Genomic DNA, 26123 nt, shown 5'->3' on the forward strand with positions numbered 1-26123 from the left:
GGGCGCGGCGCGGGAGCCGTCCGGGGGCAGCAGCGGCAGCGAGGCGGCGCCGCAGGACGGTAAGTGCGCGCGGGCGCGAGGCTGCCAGGACCGCGACGTGGGACCAGAGAGAGAGGTCGTGGGAACGGAAATGCGGGGCCAAAGGTGTGCGGGCGCCGGAGTGGGCAGAGGAGGCGCGGGCCGGCAGGGCCAGAGAGGCCCGAGGCCCGAGGGGCGCCAGTAGGGCAGGCAGGAGACGCCGGCGCTCAGTCTGCGGGACCCAGGGTAGGGGTGGAGTGGGCGGCGGGGAGGCCGCCCAGCCAAGGGGGCGTCGGAGGAGACGCAGCGGCAGGACCTCCCCGGGGTACCGCCCGGCCATAGAAGGGCACTGGGCGCTGCCGCTGGCGTGAGTGGGTGCTCCACGGCCACAGAACGGCTGCCAGTGACGGCGTAGGTTGCGGTCGACTAGGGCTATTTACCGGGCGAGGGGACCTTCTTTTGGCCAGAGTCCTCAGACGTGTAACTGGCTACCCCTGAGGGCGTGGGCCGCCTGTGTGCCCAGCCCTCACCTACCTCCCAAACAGCCTGGCCAGTGGGTGTGATTATTGACATGTTACAGATGGGGAAACTGAGGCTTCAGAGTGGCAAAGCGACTTGACACGCGTCAGACTGCTGGCGTTCAAAGTCTGTGCTCCCCCCAGCTCCTACTAGGTCTTCTTTAGATGCATTCTTTGGCTAAGTGGGGACGCCTGCCCCCATCCCCCAAGCTTGCCCCCACAGAGCAGCTTCCTAAGCTGGGTGGCCCAGCCCTGAAGGCTCTGGCCTGAGCCAACCAGGCCTCTCCTCACCCTCCGAGGTTAAAGGTCTTTAGGAAGGGGCTTTGAAAACAAACAACCCACCCAAGTGGCTTTTTTAAAAAGTCACACAGAATCCTGAGCTCTTGGTAAGAAGGGGGCGGGGGGGTGGTGGTGGAGAGAGGGGAGGCAAGAGAAGATGGAGATAAAGCGAAGGTCCCAGCCAGCCCTGGACAATTGTGTGTGAGCGGGTGAGTGAGGGGAGGGGCATACAGAGTCCCTGAAGAGGGGGTGACACCTCATCCCAGCCAAAGAATCCATCTGAAGAGACTACTGCCCCTGTTCCCTTGCTCTGGGGAGTAGGCTTGTCTGCTGGAGGCTCTGGGACCTTCAAGACTCCAGCAGCCTTCCCACTGCCTCTAGGTACACCCATCCTGTCACCAGCCTCCAGGGCTCAGGGGTGCCCAGCTAGCTGTGTGCTCTGGTTTCTCAGATGAGAGAAGGTGCAAGGAAAGCTGGGGTGACTGCAGCTAGCCTTGTCTGAAACCTTGTCTGGGGGCGTGTGACTTTGCCGGGGGGGCGGGGGGGGCCAGGCTGATGCATACCTGCATTTCACTGTGTGCCTTCAGGAGCTCCTCCAGCCTGCGGTGTGTTTGCAGGGCTGTGTGGTGTGTTTGCAGGGCTGTGCGGGGCTGCCCATGTGCCTGAGGCAAAGGCCCTGGCTCCCTCACAGGGAACCACTGGGGCCAGCTAAGTGGTGTTCACTGCCTGCCAGCCCTGTGGACTGCCAACTCTCTTCACCCTCTGGAGTGAGCAGGAAGTGGGCAGATCTTCCTCTGGGAGTTGGGGTTTAGATCTCTGATAGGAAGGTGAAGGGTGTGACCAGGGATTAAAAACTAGCCACAGGCCAGTTGAGGAGCTCAGGTCTCTTGGGAGGAGCAGCTCTGAGTCAGCCTCTCCCCTGCCCGGGGCATAGACAGAGGTCTCTTATTTTACCTGGGTACATGGAGACCCTCTAGGGGCAGGGAGAGAAGGAGGAACAATTGAAGGTGAAGGGAAAGAAGGAAGGGAGACAAAAAAGAGAAAAGGGAGCGAGGGTGGGGCGGAGGAAAAGGAAGGAGAGGAAAGAAGAGCACCCAGAAGTGATGGGGAGAAAGGAAGGAGACCAAGGCGTTGTGTAGCCCTATCCTGGCCAGGGAGTGGGATGCCTGTTTCTGCCGTGGCCTCCAGCTGGGGAACCAGACAGTGGAAGGCCTTGCTTCTCCCCAACACAGTGCAGAATGGAAGATTTCCCCTGGAATCCCAGGACAGCTAGTATGAGCTGGGATGTGAGCGCCTGGGCTGTGCCACCCTCCATGAGAGCCTGTGAGGCCCACAGGCTTTTTCCTGAGGAGGGGCTTCAGCGCACTGGGAATACTCAAGTATAGCTGCGTTTGGGGACAAGGGACATGCCGTGTGTGGGGTCAGGTGGGGCGGGACCCGAGGGCAGCAGTCAGTCAGTGTGCACCCAGGGCAGGCATCTCCCCCACCACCCCGGCATCTGTGAGGGACATGGGGCCGGGGTCACTGAGGCACTCATAGGCTGGCTCCCACCTTGGAAACCCTGCGCAGACCTCGACTCTGAGGAGGTCCGAGCGACCACAGGTCCAGCTCAGTGCTCTTGGCCCCCAGGGAGATTTTCTCCAGGCCTCAGTAAATGACAAAAATGTGGACAATTTGGAGAGTTCATCATGAAGCTAAAAAGTCCAGTTTAAAGGATTCTCCTGTATTTGACAGTATATCTTTCCTACTTTTTAAAATGTTAAACCCCCTTTCTTTTATAAAATAACAGTGATACTCTCTGGATACCGTCTTATTTTAATGTCCTTACTTGGCAAAATTAAAAGGTGGTAATCCTATGCCCATTCCTCAAAGTAAAAAAAAAAAAAAAAAATCACTAGCCCATGAAATCCAAAAGCTATATGTAGAATCAAGCATCCCCCTAAAGCCAAATGGGAGTCTGCTGCCAAGCAGTGTTTCCTGGAGAGGGAGCTGGATGCTGTGTGGCTGCCCACCCCCCACCCCTGCCCTGTGAGAATCTCTCTCTCTGGGTCTGGCCTGAAAGGCAGGGGTGGAGGGAGGAGGATGCAGGGCAGACGTCCCATCCCTTTGCTGCTAACTGTGTATCCCCAAATCTTGAAGTCGGAGGAGAGTGATCCCACAGGCCACATCACCTTTCCAAAGCGGACAAACCAATCTCAGGGTTCAGGACTCCAGGCCAGCAGCATGGGCCTCAGGCTGGCAGTTCTGGAGTCCTGGACCTGCAGGAGCCCTGGCTCCTTGCAAGGATTCAGGCATGCTTGTAAGTGGGTCATCCTGTGGCTTCTGGGGCTGTTTTCTGAATCCAAAGAAAGAGACAGACACCAAAGAGAGATGGGGTGTGCCCTATTAGAGCTATAAGAATTCATGGGGAAATGAATGTGTTAGAAAATTGATGTGTTTTCAACCTGCAAGGTTAGCAGGCTCAAAATTTAAGAAAACAAAAATGTTTTTTTAAATCTTTTGTTTTCACAAAGCCACCTGGTAGACATGGCCTATTCCTGCCAATGACTTTCCCAGACCAGGCTCCCCCCGGAACTGGCCGGGAAGGCTGTGGCTTCATCGGTGACTCAGAACAAACCCGGGTCTCGGGTTCCTCCCAAATCAAACGCTGAGGTCTGATCTGGGGCGCTGAGCTATGCCAAGCACATTAGGAAAATAAACCCTCGTTTGCTGCCTTTGCGATGACTTACAACAAAAGAAACCACATTAATAACTGAGATTTTCTTTAAAGCATTCCCTCCTGTGGGCAGGGTGGAAACAGGGACCATGGACACACTGTGAAAATAAACAAAGCTCCCCGGAACCAGGCAGGGTGACACCCCCTGGCCGTTGTTCCGGGCTGGTACCTGTTTCGGAAAACATTAGGATGTGCGGCAGGCAGGATGGAGCGGATCCACTTTCCAGAGATTTGGGACAGTGGGTCTTTGGAGTCTAAGGCAAGGCTGAGTCGGGGGCAGCTGCAGCCCCGGGGCTGGGAGCTTGGGCTCCGGCCTTCACAGCAGCTGCTCTGTAAACGGAGGTGAGGGGAAGGGAAGAGTGAGTTTGGCTTGGGGGGTGGGACCTGCCCCTGCCCCTGCCCCCAGCTAGTGATGGGCGCACAGGGCCAGAGAGTCTAGAGTGGAGGGCCTAAGGGACTGTTGATTTTGAGAAACAGTCAGACCTGCCTTCAGTTTTTAACCCACCTCCACTGTATTGATTCTGAAAGGGGGCAGCAGCAACCTCTGAGGATGTCAAGGAGGCCAGGTAGGAGGAAGCTAAAAGTAGCAGGGCTGGTGGGGAAAGAGACAAAATGATTTCTTCAGACCCAGGCCTTTTAAAGAGGGGCTTGTTTTCCCTCCTTCCCTTCCTCTCTTCTTTCCCGTTTATCCTTTCCTGGTGGGGACAGAGTCGTCTGCAGTGAAGAAGCACTGGACTGGGAGTCAAGACACCCAGGTTTGGATCCTGGCTTTTGCTGCTATCTCCATGTGTGACCTTGGACATGTCACGTCCCTCTCAAGGTCACATAGTTCCCCACCTGCACAATGGGAGACAGTACACAGGAGTTAGTGAGGCCCCTCCTGATTCTGCTTTATGATTTGACCCAGGCTTAAAAAACGCCCATGGTGGGCCCTGTCTCCCAGGGAAGTGGAATGACTAAGGCCAGGGTCTTGGCTGCCTGGACCCTCTGATCGGTGAGGGTGATTTTCAGCAGATGCTGGGGGCAGGGAGAACCAAGGGGCGAGGGCAAGTGAGAGGCTGAGGAACCAGCCAGGAGGTGGGAGGCTTCAGTTTGAGAACTGCTGGGTCTCCTAGGGTGGGAGCCGGGGTGATGGTCTCTGTCTCTGGCTTTTTGTCAACAGGGAGGGCACTTGCTATGTAGCTTTTTGTTCATGGCTCTGTGGTGGCTTTGCTTCTGTATCTGATGGAATATCTGGGTAGAGCTTGGGGGCCTGGCACAGGGGCCTCAGACTGGCCAGGGCCCCACAAGAGCCCTTTCCTGTGGGCAGAAGCTCAACAGGGCTGGAGCTGTCACTGTCCCTTCCCAGAAGACCCTGGAAAAGTAACTTTGGAGCAGTAGTGATGGCGTCTGCACACACACTGCCCTTGAGACTAGAAAATGCCCTGAGGCTTAGTGTTGCCATCTGTGAAATGGGAATGAGGGATAGTGGTGCCCCCACAGAGGCGTGGTGAGTCCTGAGTGGATGTGAGGTGCCAGGCACTGTGCCTGGCACATAGTAAGTGCTCAACAAAGAGTCTCCATTATAGCTCACTGTGACGCTCACAGCAGCCCTGTGAATCAGGCAGAGCCAGTGATTATCCACAGAGGGAAAGCGACTTGCCAGGGTCTCACCGCTAGGGATGCAGGGGTGGGGTTTGTTTCCGGATCCCAGGTCCAGGCCTCTCTCCTGAACAGCTCAGTGTGTGTGTTTGGGCTGGAGGAATGAGGCAGGGGAAGCCCTGCCTGGTTGTTGGGGAGACTCAGGCCGAAGTTTGTTCGAGTGACTGAGAGGGGCAGCGGGGAGATGGGCCTTGAGGTCTGGCGCACTGTAGGGCTGTTGGGATGAACACTGTGTGCATGTTAGGATTTCTAAATGGGTAGAGACAGGAAGGAACGGTTTTTCATGGCTTGTGCCTGGCAGGGACGTGAAGTTAGACTGGACAAGGCAGAACTTGGGACACTTTTGTGGTGTCACAGACCAGAAGGGACAGCAGCCAACCCAGGGCAGAACTGGTTCCCTTGAACACACCCTACAAAAGGGGCACTGGTATTAGAACCTGGCCAGGGTGCTGCCCTGGGGTAGGAGGCAGTGGGAGCAGAGTAGAAGGGACATGGGATGTGGCAAGAATGACCAGTAACACTTGCAGGGATGTTAACTGAGTTCTTACTATGTGTCTGGCTGGGGCTTCACATGCGTCATCCTTGGTAATCTTCCCACCAGCTGTGTGAAGTGGGTCCTTTTATTATCCCCATTTTATGGAAAGAGAAACTGAGGCTTAGAGAAATTCCCATAGGAGCCAGTATTGCAGCCCAGGCCTATCCTGTTCTAAAGCCTTTGCCCTTAACCATTGTCCGAAGCCAGCCCTGAAGCCCGGGTAAGCTGGGCACTGTCTGATCAGGGATGCCTACCCCCAAGCAGGTTTGGGCTGCATTCAGGAGACTATGGGGCAGCCAGGAGAGGGGTGTCCTCAGCAGCCTGGCCTGGGTCACAGGTCAGGCCTGGCAGGCTTGGAACTGACCAGCTCTGGCGGGGGGGTGGGGGGTGGGCATTGAAGCTGTGCGAGGGAGTGGTGGGTCCCATACCTGCTTCCCAGAAACAACCAGAATGGCCTCACTCACCCTCCACAGGACTATCTCCAGCTGCCCGGGACACGGGGGAGCTGCTGAGGGTCTCTGCAGAACAGTGGTGGACAGCCCTCTTCCCCACTCCACCTTCACCTCCTGTAGTCACTCATTCAGTCATTCCACAATCATTTTCTGAGCACCAGCTATGTGTCAGGTCAGGAGCTCCCACTACATGTCCTGAAGGCTTAGAACCTAGCTTTGGGGTTTCCAGACTTTCAGATTTCAAGCCACAGTGACATTTCCAGGAACTTAGAGGAACTGGCATAGAGTAGCCAGTTGTAAAATTTTGCCAAGAAAAGCCATTACTCACAACAACTTTCATCTCATTGCTCCCATCCTTACATTCAAGAAAGAGTCTTTTATCGTTCTAGTCTCAGAGTAAAGATAGCCCTCGAAACTGACTCAAATTAGCTTGACAAAAAACTCGCTAATTACCCGTTTTTCTCATTCACAGTAGGTCATTGAAAACTTGGTTGGGGCTGGCATTTGGGTACCACATGGTGGTCTGGACTTCCCAGTCTCACAGACCACAGACATACACATACCCATGTCACACCCTCATGCCCTGTTGAAAACATGGCCCAGCCCAAATTTCCAAGCTTAGTCTCCCGGTGGGCAGGTGGCTGCAGGCAGCCTGTGAGTAGACATATCTGTATGGGTGTGGGCCAAGGGTTAAGTGCCTTCTGTGAGGTGGTGAGTAGGAGAGCGCCGTGGGAGCTTCCTGTTCAGACAGACGGAGACTGGAGGAAGTTATCTCGTCTGGCTCCCATGAAGACTGGGCAGAGGAAGGGAGGCCGTGGTGGGATTTGGGGCCCTGAGAGGAGGAAGAGAGAGAGGGTGCCCCTTCAGCTAGCAGGTCGGGGGGTGTTGTGGCATGTTCCCCATCACGGGGTGGGGGGTGGGCTGAGCCAGCCACAGCTGCCCAGGAAGAGGCCGTGGCCTCCATGGACGCGTGGGTTTGCAGAGCGCAGCAGAGGCAGGGCCGGCCCTGGCCAGAACCCAGGAGCCACAAACTCTCAAGATGTCCTGGGAAAAAAAGGTTGTTAAAAGACGGAAAAAGCATTGATTCCCCAGTGACTCTCACTGCCCTGTGCCCAGTCCGCTGCCCTGCTTGGTGGCCTTTCCACATCTGGGAAGCCTGGCTCTGAGGTCCTCCGGGATGACAGGACGTGGACCACATGGAGCCCTTGACGGGTGGGTAATGGTATCTTTTATTGTGTCCTAAAAATGGAGCAGGCTCTGGAAGTTATTATTTTTGGTCCCTCTTTGTGATTGATTTTTTTTTCTGTGCGTGGGATGGGCAGCTGGGACCTTCCGGTTTTGGGGGGGCAGTGGGAAGGATTAAAAAGGAGTTGGGGCGGCGATGTGATGGAGATGCCAAGAAACCAGGACCCAGGGACCCAAGGGGCTGGGCGGTGGGCAGAGGGCTGCTGTGGAGATTGCAGACTTTGGAGAAGGTTCTGGACCTGGGACAGTGAAAGGGTAGGAAGAGGCATAGAGGTTTCGAGATGTGGAAACTTCCACAGAGGGACCCTCCACCCTAGAGTCGAGTGAGTGCCTCAGTTGCTTGAGGTTTCGCATCTGAGGGCATGTCACCTCCAGTGGCATTGCTACCTGCAAGGCCCTAGACCGGGAGTCAGGAAACTGGGGTTCCCACCTTGCCTTACTCAACCCTACAATTCAGGACACACCCTGTCTGAGCCTGGTCTGAGCCTCAGTATCCCCATGTACAAAACAAGGGGCTTGGACCGTCTGTGTTGTCAAAGTGTAGTCCCAGGAATCACTGTGTTAGAGGTACCCGAGGAGCTGGTTAAAATGCATGTTCTTAGGTTCTACCCCAAACTATGGAATCAGGCTCTCTAGGATCTGGGCCTGAGCATCTGCATTTAACAGGGTTCACCCAGTGATTTTTATGTGCATTAAAGGGTGAGTGCCACCAGAGTACCTGCTGTCAAAGGCTTCTTCCAGAGCAGACTCTGTGCCCTATCACCCCTTCAGTCTGTCCTCTTTAAATGGTCCTCTTTGGGGGATAGAGAGGGGAGGGCCGTTGTACAGGAAGGAGAGGAGCTGCTCCAAGCCCCAGTGTCCCCAGAGACCTGACTGTGTACAGGAGCCCCCTCAACCTCACTGCCGGGTCTAGGAAAGAATTACTGTCGACCATCTAGCAGCATTCATTGAGTACCTACTGTGTACTGCCCCAAGGCAGCCCAGGGGTTGGAATGAAGAGGGCACTGCTATAGGGGAAGATTTCTGTCTCTCACCTCTTCTGCATCCCGTCTCCCCTGAGCTGGGGCTTGGCAGGGGCCAGAGGGGAGGGGCAGAAGCCTCACTGCTGAGCCAGGGGTCTCTGTCACTCTTGACACTGGAAAAGCCCCTTCCCAGCATCCTGCCAGCCCACTCCTCTCTGCTACCCCTCTGTGTTTGTCCAGGTATGGTGTCAGAGCTCCCTGCATTAGAGTCACCTGGGGAGCTGGCTAAATGCATGTTCCTAGGCCCCACCCCAACCCACTCACCCCTCAGCACCCAGCAGACTCGCCCCAGGGGCCCCCTTCACAGCCTTGGCTGGAGTTGGGGATCCACTGCCCCTGGGGGGCGGCCTCCTTGCCCCCAAGTTTTGGCCACCCGCTCCCCGCCAGCCTCCCTTCCTTTCCTCCCTGACCCACCAGCTTCCCCCTTCTGGCCTCTCCCCTTACCGTGGGCGCAGACATTTACACACCAGAGACGGTGTTATTAAAAATGACATTTAACCAGAGCTGGAATTACCACGCGGATGGCTGCAACTTCAGAATCAAAGCGGGAGCCGCCGGGCGCGCCTGGCAGGGGCCTCGCGGCCTCCTCCTCTCTGTGCCAGAGCTCCACGCTGGCCTCCCATATAAAACCCCTGCGGAACGCTGAGGTCTTGAAAGCGAGGCAAGTGCACCTCCTTTCATTAGACTAACAAATAACACATAACAGAAAACATCTGTTAACAACAGCCCCTAATGCTCTCAAGATGGTGCCGCGGGCGGCCAGTCCAGCCAGCAGGCGGCTGGACCGAGGTGGGCTCAGGTTTTGGCTGCCCCCACCCTGGGGGTGATAGTGCAGGGCTCTTTGGAGTGGCTGGCACCCCACCTCTGCACTCCCGGGCCCCTTCCTGCACCCTGTGGGACCTGGAAGCCTCTTTCCCTGCCTCTCCTCCAACTCAGCTATTCACTCCTTTCTTCTTGCTGGTGATAAATATGAGGGTCTGTTTGCAAGAGAACAGTGCCCCAGGCATAGAGCATCACAGTCCTTCACTTTAGGGCAGTATGGTCAAGAGCACGGGAAACCAGAGGCTGGGATTTGAGCCCTGGCCAAGCCCCTGACCAGCTGTGTGACCTTGGCAAGTTTCTTCTTCTCTCTGAGCTCCTCGTGTGTCATATAAAGGTAAGGATCATACCTACCATGCAGGGTGGTTTTAAAGATTTGGTGAGATGATGGAAGTAGAGTGCTCAGTATGAGCACACGATAAGTGCTCAGAAAGGACATTTACTATTATGATTATAGCTGAGGAAACTGAGGCTCAGAGAGGTTAAGTGACTTGCCCAAGGTCACACAGCAGGAGGAGAAGTGCGATTTGGAGCCTCAGAGCTGATACCCTTTTCACAACGCTGTGAAGCACAGAGGCGCAAATGCTGTGCTAAGGGTGGTAGGCTTTCAGAAGTGGATCTGGCACAGCCTGTGCCCTCAGAGGGCTTCCAGCCTACAGCTGATGGCAGGATGGAATGGGTTCAACTCTGAGAGACAAAAGGTTCACCCTACCTCACTGACGCCAGATGGCCCCTCAAAGTCCCCGCTGCTAACCCTGTGGGTATGGAAGCCAGAGGGGCCTTTGAATGCAGATGTCTTCCAGGGTTGGGGGCTGGGAGCTCTAGGTCTTCTTCAAGACCTAAAGCATGATCCCCAAAGCTCAGAGGGGAAAGGGCATCCATTCAAGTATTATGATCTGGCCTCAAACCTAAAGAAGGAAGGGCTGTATCCCAGACTAGGGAGTAAAGTCCAGAAAAAAATCCCAAAGTTGGAAGGGAAGATAGATTGGCACTTTGTTTCCTGTTTCCCCTCATGATGAAGCCACAGAAAAGAGACCCTCCTACCTTCCCCTAAGAGACTGGATGTTAAACTCCATGCACTCCACCCCCAAGATCTGCCCTGCTCTGTCATTCCAAGAAAACTGGGTGGAATTCATTCATTCATTCATTAGCTCATTCATTGAATGCACATATGTGTTGTCTTGAGGCATCCTGCTGGGAGAATGCCAGCAAGCAGCCTAGACCTGGTTTCCAACCGCATGGAGCTGAACGCAAAGGCAAGTAGCTCCCTGTTATCCAGCCCTTACCATCAACCTTATGAGGGAAGTTAAGCATTATCCCCATTGTACAGATGAGAAAACTGAGGCTCAGGAAGGCAAAGTGACTTGCCCAAGGTTACCCAGGAAATATGCAGTGATCCCCAGACCCCAAGTACAGTACCCCATACTGGGTCTCCAGATGGCCATGGAGCCTCAGTGTCCTGATAAAGGCCCAGGGCCTGCCAGGGATGAACTGCCCCTCCCCATCTCTCTGGTTCTTGTCCTGAACCGTCTGCAGTGCCGTGAGGAAGTCCCTCTCTCTTGCCCTGCTTTCCCAGGACACACCTATGCAGATCCTAGCTAATGTCTCAGCCAGGCAGGGGGGCTCTAGACAGCTGTGATGGAAGGGCCTGGGTGGGGGTGTGAGCCGGGGAGGGGCCCCCGCCTTCAGGCATCTCGTGTTTCTGAGAGACATCATGTTTTAATTGAAAGGCCAGCCGCCCTGCCACCACATCCTCCCAGCGAGGAGAGTGTCAGCGCTCCAAGAGGGAAATTGCTGGAGACAAGAAGTAAAAACGGACTACTCTGGTTTCACGGGGAAGGAAAAAAAAGGGCAAAGATCTAATGCTGGCTGAAAGCGGGGCCGTTGTTTAAAGAAAACTGTGGCTGTTATAGGGAATTCAAGGCTGGGCAGAGCCGCTCTCAAAGGGGGGCTGCTTTTTTAAGGGGCTGGCTTCTCTCTCTAGGGAGGAGAAGTGGGGGAGGCATCCTGTGACTCCTTCCTCCTTCCCTTCCTACCACAAACATTTGTTGAGCACCTAGTTTGTGCCAGGCCCTCTGCAGGTGTGGGTCCTGCTACAAAGGAGACATCTGGGCTGCTATGACAACAGATCATGGGGCCTCACCTGGTCTCGAGGTTCAGGGAGCGCTTCTGGAGGGGGAACCCTGAGGATGAGTTGGAGTCAGCCAGAAGAAGATGTGGAGGAGGGGGCTCAGAGGGAGGGAACAGCATGTGCAATGGCTCAGAGGTGGGAAAGAGCTTGGCTTGTTCCAGGAGCAGAGGGGCAGGAAGGAGCAAAGCCTTGTTCCAGGTTTGTGCTTTTTGCATTAAGAGGGTGGGAATGCTTTCTGCAGGTCTTGGGGGTTGTGGAGGATCGGAGAGCACCCAGGCCTTCCCCAGTGGCTCTCTCGGTGAGCAACGCAACGTGTTCCCCGACAGCCAGGGAAGTGAGTGGCTGACTCAGGGCAGCACTTGTGTCCCGGTTGTTGCGAGCCCTCTGGGCTGCTCTGCTCTGACTGCCACAGCCCCTGAATGGTTGCCCCGCCCCATCTGAACCTGGCCCAGCAGCTCTGAGAGCTGGATCATCTCAGAGACCCAGGGCCTGAATCGGGGAGGGGAGGGTCTAGGAGCTATTCTCCGGAGCCAGCACGGGCTCATCAACTCACCATCTGTGGGATGGCTGCTGAGCAGGGGGACAGGGAGGTGCGGGAAGAGAGGCGACTGAGTAGCCATCGAAGGTGATGACTTCACAGTGTCACGTAGCCAATACCAGGCCTATGTGCCACAGGTCCACGAAGACCCTGAGATGGAAGTTTCATTAACAGACCCATTAACAAGATGAGGAAGGCCATCCCGGATTGTCGGGCTACAAATCCTGCATCCTGTGAGGAATGGAGGGAGTTTGGAGTGCTGTGGGAGAGTTGGGACAGTTTAGCTGCATGACTGGGATGTGGGCGGCTATGAGTGTGCACGTCTTCATCATCATCATCATCACTGTGATCCTGACAGTCAGGACCACATATTGTGCACTTACTGTGTGTTACGCCCTCTGCATGGATCATCTCATTACACCTTCCCAGATAACCTAAGAGGTGGGCAACCTTATCGCCCCATTTCCCACATGAGGAAGCTGAGGCCCAGAAAGGTGGGTTACACAGTGAGGACATGGTGGTGCCAGGCCTGTGTCCCCTGCCCGTCTTGTCTCCGAGCACCCAGACTGGGCTCACCCTGACCTCACCCAGCCTGTCCAGGCTCATTCAGGAAGGGAAGACCCAACACCCCGTGCGCAGGAGTTGGTGAACAGAAACCCAAGCGGCTCCCCGACCCACGCAGGCAGGGGGGTGCCTTAGGGCAAGGACAGCCCCCATTTTCCCACACATAGCACACTGGTGATGCAGGCCCACCGCCTTCTCAGAGGCAGGGTATGCTGCTGTCAGGATTCCTGCTCTGGGCTACCCGCTCTTCCACTTTCTGGGTGATTTTGGGGAAATGCCTTCATCTCTCTGAACCTCAAAACCCTCACCTGCAAAATGGGCATCATAATAGTACCTGGGGCTTGGGGTTGTTCAGAGGAGGTGATGAGATCAAGTGGGTGGCCCCCAGTAGGTGCTCAATAAACACCAAATCCTTTTCTCTGTCACTCTTACTGACATTTGGGAGGAGGGCAAATGCGTGGCTCAGGACTGTCAAGCCCCTTTCACAGATGGAAAAGCCAAGGGAGGTGTTTCCTAAGGCCCCACAGGAAGAGGAGCTGAGATTAGGAACAGAGCTCCAGGTCCCTGGAGTTTACCCCAGTGGCCTTTGCTGGTACACCACTATGCTATCCAAAATTGAGACAGGCTGTCCATTCCCTGGGCCCCCCGACAGGTCCCAAACCCCTCTGCCCTGCCCCACAGCCCAGCCCTGCCCTGCCTGGTGTCCTAGGGTCTCCCCCACGGAAGAGCAGCGTTGGTTTGCTGCAGCCTTGTCTGCTTGCCAGCTGGGCCTGACCGCTGCTCCCGTGCAGAATGCAGCATCTTGCTTTATTTTACATGGCACAAATTGCAACCATATATAATCTCTTGACAAATACCATCTATAAAACACAACACAACTATTTTTATAATGTGGTGTTTGAGGTTAAGAAATTCAAATTAGAGATTAATTGCAACTTCTAGTATGTCTGTAGTTAAAATGGCTTGGGGAGGAAGACTGAGAGCTTCAGATATGCTTCCACAGAGATTACAGATGGGTTTTTACTGCACGTCTAGGGCGTGCACGCACGCACACACACACGCACGCACATGCACAAGCACATATGCCCACACAACTAGTAGTCCCTGGACTCTGGCAAAGCTGGTTTAGACATGGTGTTTGCACTTGTGGGAATGCTGATCTTGATGCTGGCTTCCTTCTCTGCCTAGGACCCTGATGTCCAAGCAGCTATCAGAGGCAAGTTCTGCAATGATAAAGTAGCCCTGGGATTTGTGGAGGCGGATGGCAGAAGGGAATGCATGGAGCTAGGGGCTTCAGGAAAAGAAGTGAACCTATCAGGTTTACCTCCATCGGGTGCCAGCTCCTGAGGCTTCACCCTAAACCCTCCCCTCCGTCCACCCCCCAGAACCAGAACCAGATGGAAGTCTAAATGAATAATGGGTCTGAGGACAGAGCAGGCGGCACGTGGCAGGAGCCCCAGTCAGGGAGGAAGGGAGGAAGGAAAGTCAGGTAAGCCCCATCCAGAGAGGCCAAAGGTGAAATGTGTTCCCTCTGGCCCCCAGGGGCCAGCTCAGAGCCACTGCAGAGGAACCTCAGGGCTCTGTAGGGCCTGCTGGCCGCTTCCTGGGCTTTCTGGGGATTGTGGGCAAATGTTTGCTGCTTGCTTCAAAATCGGGAACAGTAGCAGTGATTGGGAGAGTGAGCCTGTCCTTAGTGCCACAAATTTTCCTCTCTCCGCCTTACCATGGGTACAGGCAGATCCCTGAGGAGGAGGCAAGGTTCCTGGTCAGGAGGGTGGCAGCTCCAGGGAGTTGTTAGCCAAGAAGGACAGGTGCCAGTGATCTGGTGTGCCCGAGGGGTCCTGGGAGAGGAGCTCCAGGGCAGGGCCAAGAAGTCAAGACTGTAGTGTCAGGTCAGCACAGGCAAAGGGCCTTCCCCTCTTTGAACCTGACCCCGGTGGTGCAGTAGTAAAGAACTACGGCTGCTAACCAAAAGGTTGGCAGTTTGAATCCACCAGGTGCTCCTTGGAAACCCTGTGGGGCAGTTCTACTCTGTCCTATAGGGTCGCTATGAGTCAGAATCGACTGGATGGCAGCTGGGTTTTTTAAAACATTTTTTAATTCATCTGTGAAGTGGGGATAATGACAACACCTACTTCACAGGTGTGAGCTGTGAGGATGCAATGGGAAAGGAAGCACTTCACATAGGACCAGCACATTGAACCAGCTGGGGCTGGGATAATTATTGCTATTATTACTACCGTTGCTATTATTAGCAATTCATGTATGGTTCCCCGAGAGAGGCAGAGCTCCTGGTCCCCAGGGACCCTTTTATCCTCAGAATGGCAATGGGGAACTGTCACAACCCAAACTAGCTCCATATTAAGGCAAAAACTTGGTCCCTCCACCCACAGCCCTACCCTGGGGTGGGGCAGTGCAAGTAGGGGCGTGTTCTGCCCGCCCCCGCCCCGGGGTGGGGCTGCATGCGGTATCTCCACCCCTCTCTCAGCAGTGGCTGTGTCCCACCCTGGGGGGCTGCTCAAGTATCTTCAGCCCCTCCCATCTTTTGGCTCAGCAGACAAAAGCCTGGGCCACCAGAGCAGGGCCAGGAATAGCCCCAAGGGAGGGGCTCTGAATTCACGGCTTCCAGCTCTGCCAAGGAGACCTCAGATTATTGCCCCCATCTCTCTCTCCTTCACTGGCTGTGGCTGTGCCTGCCCTCCCTCCATTAATATGACTTCTTTGGGTGGAGTCACTGTCCACAGGGACTCCCTTCATAACAATAAAAAATCTTCCCCAACTTAGGAGGCCCCTACTGTAGACTAAGCCTGTGATACATGCGGTCTTCTCCCAATTTTATAGAAAGGTATTGGAATTTCCATTTTATGCATGAGAAACCGAGGCTCCTTCATTCTTTCAACATACATTCCTTAAACTCCTACTCTGTGCTGGCACTGGGCAGACATTCACCCCCTCAGCCCTTAGGGAGCTTGCAGGTAACAGGGGAGACAGTCAATTAACTGATAATGACACAGACAAGTAGTTAATTACAGTGCTGGTAAGTGCCACCAAGGAGAGGCCCAGGGGCCTCTAGGGCTGGGAGGGAGGAGTCACCAGCCCAAGGCTGCACAGCCAGCACCTGATGAAGGTGGGATTCAAACCTAGGCTGAGCTGCACAGCGTTCCTATCCCTGCTCTCCTCACTGTGCAAGGCTGTGGTTAACAAGATCCCACATTATTTGGGAGAGGGACCCATGACCAACCCATGTGGTGGGGGTGTGGCTGGGAGCAGAGGAGGGAGGAGGGAGCAGAGGAGGGAGGATTCCAAACGTGGGTCCATAAGTCTGTGTAGCACTGTGCTCACGACAGACTGGGGTGAGGTGGGGAGTCCAGGGTGGGGGGACACACTACTCTAGTTCTTCTACGGCAAGGACAAGGGTCCAAGTATAGCTAGGGCTGGCTGGTGTCCCAGTCAGGACTGTCACCTGCAAGGGATAGAAAAGCGGCCCCGATGAACTGAAGCAAAACCAAGATATACTGATACGTTACTGAAATATCCAGAGTGGGACTTCAGGCACCACTTGGTCCAGAGCTTAAAACAATGGCACCTGGGTTCTCTCTCTGTCTTCTTCTCTAACTTTTGTCTGTTGGCTCCACCCTCCTTCTCCTAGGCTCCTTCTCCAAAAGGCTCACCCCTAGCACTCCTGTACAGCCCTCAGTGGCCCAGGCCTTTGCGTCCCCTGCTCCCCGCCCCCCCCCCCCCAACAACATACACACCGTGCAGAAAAGCCAGAATCTCTTTCACAAAAGTCCCAGCAAAACTCTCACTGTGCCGTGATTGGGCCCTGTCCACCAATCACAGTAGCCAAAGGGAAGGTGAGTGCTGATTGCCCGAGGGCCATGGGGTGTGGGGCTTCACCCAAAGCCCTTGGACCAGCAATGGAGGGAGCTGTTCTCCAAAGGGCTGCTCTATGACATAACAGAGCTCAGTTATGAAGAGTTCCTTAAACAGCCTGGGCCCTGCTTCAAGCACATCACATGTATTATCTCACCTGATCATCAATGGAGGACCTTTCTAGATGAGGTAACCAAGGCTTAGAGAGGTCAAGTGACTTTCCCAAGGTTACCCGGCTAGTGGGTGGAGGAGCTGGGACTCACTCCAGGGCTTTCTGTCTCAATCATGACCCTCAAAGCAACCATCGTCTGCACAGGAGTCCTGGGCATTTGGGCCTGAGAACACCCTTCTACCATCTTGGCCCTTGTCCACCAGGTAGCAGCTGAGTCACTGAGGCCCCGTCCTCCTTCCTGAGTTGGGGACTCCCATTAGCCCAGTGATGGGCCCTGTGGGTCTGTCGAGCTCCCCCAGAATCTGAGTAGTCCCTGCCCTAGGTGAGGGGTGCCCAGAGGGGTGGCCGCCAGAAGCTGTGAAGGTAGCTTTAGAAAGGGGCCATCGTCACCCTGTCTGACTTCGAACACAGGCCCAGGAGAGGCTGCCCAGGCTGGGGGAGATGAGCCAGTGGGGGCTTTACTGAGTCCAGGCCCCCTTCCGGTGGTAGCATCCCTGTCACGTTACATCAAACACTCGGTGGCAAATACACTTTACCTATAGCCAAGAACGGTCTGTGGTTGTCCACTTGACATGCCATCACTTGTGGTCAATAATTCATTAACAGTTTATTAATTTTACCCTTCTGCAGCCTTTGCATTTTGGAACCAATAAAAAAACTCTTTCAGGTCTTCCAGGACCCTTTGAAAAGCTCTCGGGCCTTAGGCATTGCGTGCCTAAAGGCTAACTGGCCCTTGGCTGTGAGTCATCCATCCATCCATCCATCCATCCATCCAGTGTTTACTGAGCACCTACCATGTGCCAGGCACCACTACTAAGGCATGTATGCTCTGAAGAGGGACAGAGGGAAATAGACGGTACAGTACAATCAAGTTCATTCAGTGATAGTGAAGTGACCAAAGGAGATGGACAGTCCCCAATCCTTTCTGGGACATTGAGGAGAGAGTTCCTACAGGAAGTGGTGTCTAAGGTGAGAGGTGAAGACTTAGTGAAGAGGTTGGGCTTAGTGAAGAAGTAGGAAACGTATCCCCGCTAGAGGGAACAGCATATGCAAAGACAGGAAGTGACAGAGTGTGTAGTATCCAAGGAGCAAAAGGAAGGCCATTGTGGCTGGTGGGAGTCTTGTGGGGTACAGGGGGCACAGGATGAGGCTGGAGGGGAGTAGGTCCTGATGCTGGGAACTGGACTCTGGTCTGGTGTGTTGGGCTTTTCTCTGGGTTTTGCTCAGAACCAGGGTCTGGACTAGGGTGAGGCGCGTGAGGCGCTTGATTTTCCTAGGGTGCCAAACTTAAGGAGGCAGACACTGTCCTGGTCAGTGCTTGAGATGAGTGCCTCCTTAACTCTGCAGCCTAGGCACCTCATTCACCTCACCCTAGGTCAGGGCCTGCCCAGCACTGATGTCCTTGCTCCTTAGGAGCCTCAGAATATACCCTCACAGTCGACTGCCCCTCCTCCCAGCACCCCCTCCCCTCCTCTCTGGAAAAACACTAAAGTCCTGATTTTTGAGTGAGGGACCTTGGTAGGTCCAGTAGGTGGGGGCAGCTCGGCAGAATGCTAATGAAATCAGAGGTGCCCAGGTTGGGGCCAGGCCTGGGTTAGGGGTGATTGAAGCAAATGGGCCCCACCTGTTGCAGGCTCTTTTCCATATCTGATTGGCACTTGCTGAGGGGTGGCCATGCACAGCAAAGCCCCCTGCAGAGGGGCATGGGGAAGGTACCATGGGGGTGGGCGGGGCTGCTGCTTCAGCTGACCTCTTCGGAGCCTGTGTGGTGGTGTGGCTGCCTTTGGCATTCAGGGGTCCGGCGTGGAAGGAAAGGGGCAAAAGTGGGCCCCAGGCGTGGCAGGGAGGTTGGCTCGTATAGCCCACTCCTTCTGGGCAGGTGAGGTGTGTGGATGGCACGCTTGTCAGCCACAGTGATGTCGTGTCTCTTGATCACCTTTCCGGCATCATTTCACAGAATCCTCACAGCAATTGGCTGAGGGACTTCCTATCCAGATGAGGAAACTGAGGCACAGAGGGATGAAGCAACTTGCTCAAGGTCACAGAGCCAGCAAGAGGCAGAGCCAGCAGCCTGCCTTGGGGAGCCCCGGTGGGTCACTGTATTTGACCCATTATAACAATGTGGTGGGGATGGGGTGTTATAGCCACCTAAGGTTTGGGGAGCAGGGAGGTAGCATGGCCCAGGGGATAAAGGCAGATAGTTTCTGGTTCAAATCCCAGCTGGGTGACCTTGGGCAGTCCACATCAACTCTCTGAGCCTCAGTTTCTCCATTTGTAAAGCCAGTTAATGTCAAGACCTACCTTGCACGTTTACTAAGGGTGAATGGGAAAGGGCTTTGAGGACTGGGAAGAGCCCCATGGTGTGAAGGGGGTTGTTTGAAGAGCCACTCTGAGCCATGGCTGCACGTGTGGACATTGACCATGAGCTGCCCCCTCAGTCCCCGTGCACCGTCAGCCACCCTCCCTCCCCACCAACACACACCATAGCATGCCAATCTCATGTTTTTCCCAAGAAGCACCATCAACATCAAGACAAGGTCTGTTTGACCCTGAAGGAGAAAGGCCAACAAGGCTTACTGAGTCTATTTCCTGCTGCTCTCTCAAGGTACTGGGCCTAAAAAGGCACCTGAAACCTGGGAACTCACAGCCTAGTGAGTCCTGAGCAGGGAACCAAGCCTAGGAGCCAGTGTGAGGAGGCTGGAGCAGTTAGGAATCCTAGATGCCAGGGGAGGTCTTCTTGAGTGGGGTTTTGTAGGATGAGTAGGAGCCGGTTGTTTGCCCTCTTCACCAGTTCATGTCTTGTTATCCTCTAGCTGTGTGGCTTTGTGCCTGGCATCCCCTCCCTGTGGCTGTAAATTTCTTCGCTGTAAATAGAATGGAATGGAAAGTGCCTGCTTTGCTGGGAGAGTCTTCGAAAGTTACGGGTGTGAGGGTCTCATGGGAAGGAGACAAAGTGTGTGTGAGGCAGGGAACTTTCCACATTGCTGCTTTCAGACAGACCCGTGGCTTAGTGGTGCCAGTCCCATGGCACAGGAAGATACTCCTGTGCCTCTTCACGGGCACCAGTGCCCTCTCCAAATTTTTCCTCTTTCAAATATTGCTGCCTCCTCTACCACTAACTCTTCTCTGAGCTCCCAAAGCTCTTTGTCTTCAGTAATAAGCCAGTCTGCTTGGGTTTGAATCCTGACCCTGACACTGGCTAGCTGGATGGATGACCTTGGGCAAGTCCCTCATCCTTTCTGAGCCTTGGTTTCCTCATTTGTAAAAGGGGAATAAATTATAGTGTGTATCTCCCAAGGCGGTGAGAGACTTCAGAGATGATGGGTTTAGCAGGGCACCTGAACACAGGAATTACTCCACATGTATTGGTGGAACTCGGCATCATTTCCTGTTCTCCCACCTTATACTGCATTGTGTCTAGTCATCTGAGTTACCACCTATAACAATCCTGTAGTAGGTTTCCAATTTGTAAATGAAGAAACTGAGGCTCATTTTGGATAAATGGCCTGTGACCAGAGAGCTGGGATTTGACCATAGAGATCGGTCTGATGCCCAAAGATCATATACTTGGCATTGTTGGTGAGTGGTCCTCAACCCTGTCTGCATATTAGCATTACATGGAGGGCTTTTACCCCAACCTGTAAAATAGACTCTCTGGGGCGGGGAGCTGGGCATCTTGATTTTAAAAGCTTCACTCCTACACCCACATCAGCGATTGCACTGTGTAGCCAGGGCTGAGGACCGCAGTCTGCTCTGCTGCCGGCATCCCTCCCACCTCACTTAGCCCATCCTCTCACCCGGCCCTCTGTTTTGGGTGTGCATCACTCTTCCCTGACAGTTGACATAAAAGCTGCAGATATTGCGCTTTCTCTGGCAGGACTTTAAAAGAGTCCTGGTAGTATAACGTTTAAGCTTTCATCTGTTAACCAAAAGGTTGGCGGTTCAAACCCATCCAGCAGTTCTGCGGGATAAAGACCTGGCGATCTGCTCTTGTAAAGATTACAGCCTAGGAGACCCCATGGGGCCGTTCTACTCTGTCACATGGGATCACTATGAGGCGCAAATTGACTCGACGGCACACAACAACTACAACGGACAGAGTTTTGAGGGTGACAACTCCCTTTAAAAAGGCTCCAGGTGCCCAGAGCAGGTGATGTATTTAGACCCATACGTGGCATCAGGATGCAAACCCTGTTCAAGGTCAACAGCATCTGGGGGTTCGACAGGCCTCCTGAGGGCAGCAGTTCAGGAGGGGGCGCTGTTAGTCCCCCGGCAGACATGACAATCACCATGGCTATAGCACCCGGCTCTCAAATCCCAAATGGGTTCATGATGCCAGCTCCAACAAAATACATACGCCTGCATGTGAATAAGGATGGGTGGAAAGAGACAAAAATAAGACTTCCTCCTTTAGATGGGCTGTAAATTGTAATGACATGGAACCAGCTCATACCAGCTCATGAGAGCCGATTGTTAAAATTTTCAGAAATTTTGGAAGCTGATTGTCAAACACAGATGCTATTAAAAATTATATAAACTTACAATTAGATTATATTTAAACAAAGGCAATATATACTCAAAACTCATCTTTCCCTAATAATTTTTTACCATTATTAGTAAAAATTTTTACTAATTATCTATTCTCTTAGATAATTCTCTGACTGTTAGCTATGCTCTTGAGGTTACTTTGTCCATTGTATCTGGATGGTGGAAATATTATGGAACAGTGTATTATTGCACATCTCTTCCCAACTCCACCTTCACTGATGTCACGTTTTAGCTTAGAATTGACCATGCTGGAAATATTTACATGTCCAGAAATCGGCAAATGCTATAAATTAGGGCTCCCTCCCACCCTCCCCCAACAAACCCCAAGAACTGGTTGTTAACATTTACCAGCATGCCACTGGCTATAGTTTTTTAATGTTGTAAAGAAAAAATTCTCATGGTAGAGGGTTTTCTTGAAAAATAAATAAATTGTTCTCTCAGGGCAAAATTTGCCTCGCCAACATTACCTAGCAATATGTACAGTTAAGCCTCATTAAAGGAGCCCTGGCGGTGCAGTGGTTAAGCGCTGCTAACGAAAAGGACGGCAGTTGGAACCCACCAGCCCTCTGTGGGAGAAAGATGTAGTAGTCGGCTTTCCTAAAGATTACAGCCTTGGAAACCCTATAGGGCGGTTCTACTATGATTTATAGGGTCGCTATGAGTCAGGCTTGATGGCAGCAGGTTTTTAATCCTCATTATTCGGGGATTCCATGTGCAAATTCACCTACTCATTAAAATGTATTTGTTAATCCCAAAATCAATACTAGCCGCGTTTTCACGGTCTTGCGCAGAGCAGCAAAAAAATTTGAGTCTCCCAATGCGCATGTTCCCACCTGAGGTCGAGCAAGGCAACGCTTTACCTTCTTTTTTCAGTTCTCATATTGTAGACAAGTGGCTTTCTCTTGGTCTGTTTAGTGCCAGTTTTTTTTGTATTTTTGTAATTTCACTATTTAAGATGGCCCAAGCATAGTGCTAGAGTGCTCCCTCGTGTTCCTATGTGCATGAAGGCTGTGATGTGCCTTATGAAGAAAACACGTGTTAGATAAGCTTCATTCAGGCATAAATTATAGTGCTGTTGGCCATGAGTTCAATGTTAATGAATCAACTATGTATATTAAATAAAATGTCTTTCAACAGAAACATACATTAGACAAAGTTGTGTGTTGGTAGGTTGACCAATGTATTGTAACCAGAGGGTTGGACCCTAACCCTGTATTTCCCCTAGGAACAATGATTCCGTATCCGCTGATTCAGTGTTGGTGGTGACTTTATAGAGCATAACTACTGCTCCCTTTAATCACAAGAGTCAACTGTTTGTATGCATAGGAGGTAGATATTGTCCCTATTTTGAATACATCAAAGGAGGTTGGATAATTTTTCCTGCCACCACTTAGGCCTCAGACAAGGATTTGCCTCCTGGCAACACTAGATTCCTATTCATGTATTTTCTTTAAGAGGCAGAACTGAACATAATTCTCTTCAGATATACTTCTGTAACCTACGTGGAACTTCCCAAAATGAATGTGTCGGGGGATGAGGGGCATATGCAACGTTATTTGTTGTGTCCCTCGAGGTAGAAAAAGCCCTGAGTAGGGAGTGGATGCTGTGTTCCCACTCTGGCTCTGTCTTGAATTATCCCTGTGCCTTTGGACGAGTCACACCCTTCTCTGGGCTCCATTTTCCTCATCTTTAAAATAAGGACACTGGGACCAGGTTCATCATTGGTACATATCTGCCCCCGTTGTCAGAACCCAGTCCTGATCCCATGAAGGACAAAGCTAATTAACCAGGGATCCTCAGAATCCTCCTTAACACAGTTAAGCAGCCGCTACCAGGCGATCAGAAGTGGCAGGGGTATGACACTGTGAGCCATCCCTGGTCTGAGTGCTCACTAAACCACTTCTGACTCTCTCTGTGAAGGCTGCTGCCTGGGAAGGAGGTGAGCGCAGAATCACCTATGCTTAGCAGAAACTTTCACCCCAGCACACTGGGAGGCAGTATGGTTCAGTGGTTAGGAGCTTGGGTGCTGGAGTCAGGTGCACCAGTATGGGTGAGTCCGAGTTCTTCCACTAACTGGCTGTGTGACCTTAGAGAAGTTACTTGACCTCTCAGATCCTGCTTCTTCAACCATATGTTGGGGTTCATGATGGTACCTGCTTTCAGGGGTTACAGGTATGAGGATTCTGGGAAGTCATATGTGTAGTGCACCTGAAACATAGAGGGGCTTTGTGGAGGGCAGCTCGGGAGCCCCTTTCAGAATCATAGTAACCACTGTGGTATCTGCACATGGCCCAGACAGTCAAGCAAAGTCTTCATGGCTGGGTAGGCCTTCCCCTCACCAGCCCACCTTCTGCCCGCCTGAAGCTTCCAGATGAAAGAGACTCACCACAGAGGAGGAATGGTTGTGCTACAGGCCAGCTGAGGGAGGTCTAGGGGTCATAGGCAGGGCATGGCACCCACAGGTTAATCTTTTGGGGTCACTCAGCAGTCCAGGGAAAAACTCAATACCCCACAGACAGGCGACTGGGCCTGGCTGAAGCCAAGGCTTCATGACGATCCAGGGCCATTCTGGAAGTGCCCCTGACCCCGACCCCAAGCCCTCCAGTGTCGACAGGGTACTTGCAGTCAGCAACCCCTCCAGAGGTTTCTGGCTAAGTGGGGAAGTAAGAGGAGGCCACAGGGTGGAAGGAAAGGCAAGCAGACAAGAGTTCTGTGACTGGAAATCACCACCAGCTCTCTCCAGTACCGAAGAAATTGCCTTTGGGAGGAGGCGAGATACAGAGGAGGCAGATGCTGTCCAGTGGCTTCCCTCCAAATTCCCTGTCACTTGCTCCAAGCTCCACTTGACCAGGCAGGTCAGGGGGACAGGCGACAGTTCTTTCCATTTGCTTGTTTGGTTTGGTTTTTACACACGCCAGAGCCTCAGTTTTTTTCAGTCGTGGCCAGTGACCTGGCCTTTGCCCCTTCCCAGGCCTGCTGGGGAAGGGGCTGAGTCTTGTGATGATGCAGGGTTGAGAGCTGGATCGAGAGCCCCCAGTTTGCTTGAGAACCCCCTTCTTGCACCACGCTGTCCCAGACCCCCGCACCTTTGGGGAGGGAGCAGGGGCCCCACCAGCCTGGAACCTTTAATGTGGGACTTGGCTGGAAAGTAAAAGTGACTCTTTCCCCACTGGTTTCGGAATGCTTGGGCATGCTCACCACGGTCATTACCGAGCTTATTACCTTCAGGTTGGGAATTTTTTTTTGAAGTGTGGTTTTGTTCTAACATCCAGAATTTCTGACAGCCAGAGTTAACAAGCCCCCCAAGTGAATTCAGAGGGTATTAATGGGAAAGTTCTAAACAGAACTCCAGCTCCGCTGCCGTGTAAGCATCTCAGAAAAAATTAATCTTCTCCCAACTTAAGGGCGAGTGTAGCGCTTTGATGTGAGCCTCAGAGTGCCCCATTACCTTATAAAGTCTCCTCTAAGGAGGGGAAAGCTAAAATTTAACCTGGGGCGTCCAAATTACTTGCAATTTGCAAGCACACATGCTTAGCCCATAGGGGCTAAAGACCACAGTAAAGAGAGAGAAAGAGGGAGAGAGAGAGAGAGAGGACATGTGCTAAAAAAAAAAATACACAAAAAATTAAACAGATAAACTGGCATAGTGGGATTGAGGGGTGACTTTTCTCATTTCAAGTGTCCTTCAATGCTGGTTTTTCTCGTTGTTGTCCCCACTGCTTAAAAGACGGAGAATGGGAAGGAAAAGAAGAAGAAAATTTGGTACTGTCTAGAGCAGTTCTGTCCAACAGAACATTTTACAATGATGGACATGTTCCATACATGCACCATCCAGTATGGCAGCCACTAGTCAGATGTGATGATTGAGCCCTTGAAATGTGGCTAATATTACTGAGAAACTGACTTTGTATTTTTAATTCATTTTAATGAATTTAAATTTAGAGAGAGAACCCACCCGCACTCACCAGCCCAGTCTAGCGTTGTCCTGGTCTCTTTAGCAGACTAAGATTTATTCTCATTTAATCTGGTGAGGCGGTTGTCCCTAAAGATCATAGCCCCTTTTCAAAACAAAACAAGCCATACACCCTTGAATAATAAAAATGAGCTTCTAAAGAAGTGTATTTCTTTCAGGAACAGGAGCAGACATGGAGGGTAACCTCTTGGTTCCAAGGTTTGATATGGGGTAGAATTCCTAATAAACAGCCATCTTGGAACCTTTCCAAGGGAAACGAGTCACCCAAATTCCAGGAGAGTCAGAATGAAGTCTAACTTCCCCCAGGTGCTTTGACCAGAAGGACATCCGGAGGACCTCAGCTCAGGGGTCTGGGCTGCAGCTGAGGGGAGGGGTGGCAAGGCAGCGAGGTGAGAGGAGGGGTTCCCCAAGCCTGGACGCAGGTGAAGGCGTGCATTGCTGCCAACCCTGGATATCCTTGGGTTCCAGGTGTGTGCGCTTAGGAGTTGAGGAGGGGGCACAGCCGTTCAAGGATCTGCCTGAGAGCTGCAGTCCAGTAGCACAGCCAAATCCTAGCTCTTGAGCAAGTGACGTCCCTCTCCAGCCTCAGTTTACCCAAATGTAGAATGGGGATGATAGCGGTGTTAAGAGTACCTGCCTCATAGGGTTATTGTGTGTTGAGGCCCGCCTGGGCAGCGCCCAGTCCAGCCTGTGGCACGCGCTAAGCGCTGAGCATGTGGGCACGGCCCCTGTAACTAATTGAGGGTTGGACCTGCGCCGGGGTTGGCAACCCTGGCTCTACCGAAACGAGGACTGGGGGTGTCTGAGCTGAAAGGAAGACCAGGCGAGAGAGAGCGCCCTGGCGGATGGGCGCTGCTCTCCCCAACCCTTCCCCGCGCCCACCCTCCCGCCCAGGCGGCCGCCTCGAAGTCACAATGAGCGGCTTGGCGGCGGCGGGCGCGGGCCGCGCGGGGCTGGGCGCGCCGATCTATTAACGTCTGTGTGTCTGGGCCGCGGGTCTGCGGCGAGGCAGGCGCCAGGGGCTCGCCTGGAACCAGATGTGCCGCGGCGCCGCTCTGGCCGCCACCGGCGCGGCGCGT

At 53.2% G+C, this 26123-nt stretch overlaps 1 protein-coding gene across 1 annotated transcript in view; it reads left to right on the forward strand.

Moving 5' to 3' along the window:
- PRRX2 (paired related homeobox 2) overlaps window positions 1–26123 on the forward strand; it is a 68203-nt gene that overhangs the window by 18629 nt on the left and 23451 nt on the right. The window contains exon 3 of the mRNA XM_004375837.1: window positions 2–59. Coding sequence (XP_004375894.1) covers window positions 2–59 — 58 coding nt within the window. The remainder of the gene's footprint in view (window position 1; window positions 60–26123) is intronic.

This window comes from Trichechus manatus, unplaced genomic scaffold, assembly GCF_000243295.1.
Source record: "Trichechus manatus latirostris isolate Lorelei unplaced genomic scaffold, TriManLat1.0 scaffold00038, whole genome shotgun sequence".
NCBI classification, from domain to species: Eukaryota; Metazoa; Chordata; class Mammalia; order Sirenia; family Trichechidae; genus Trichechus; species Trichechus manatus.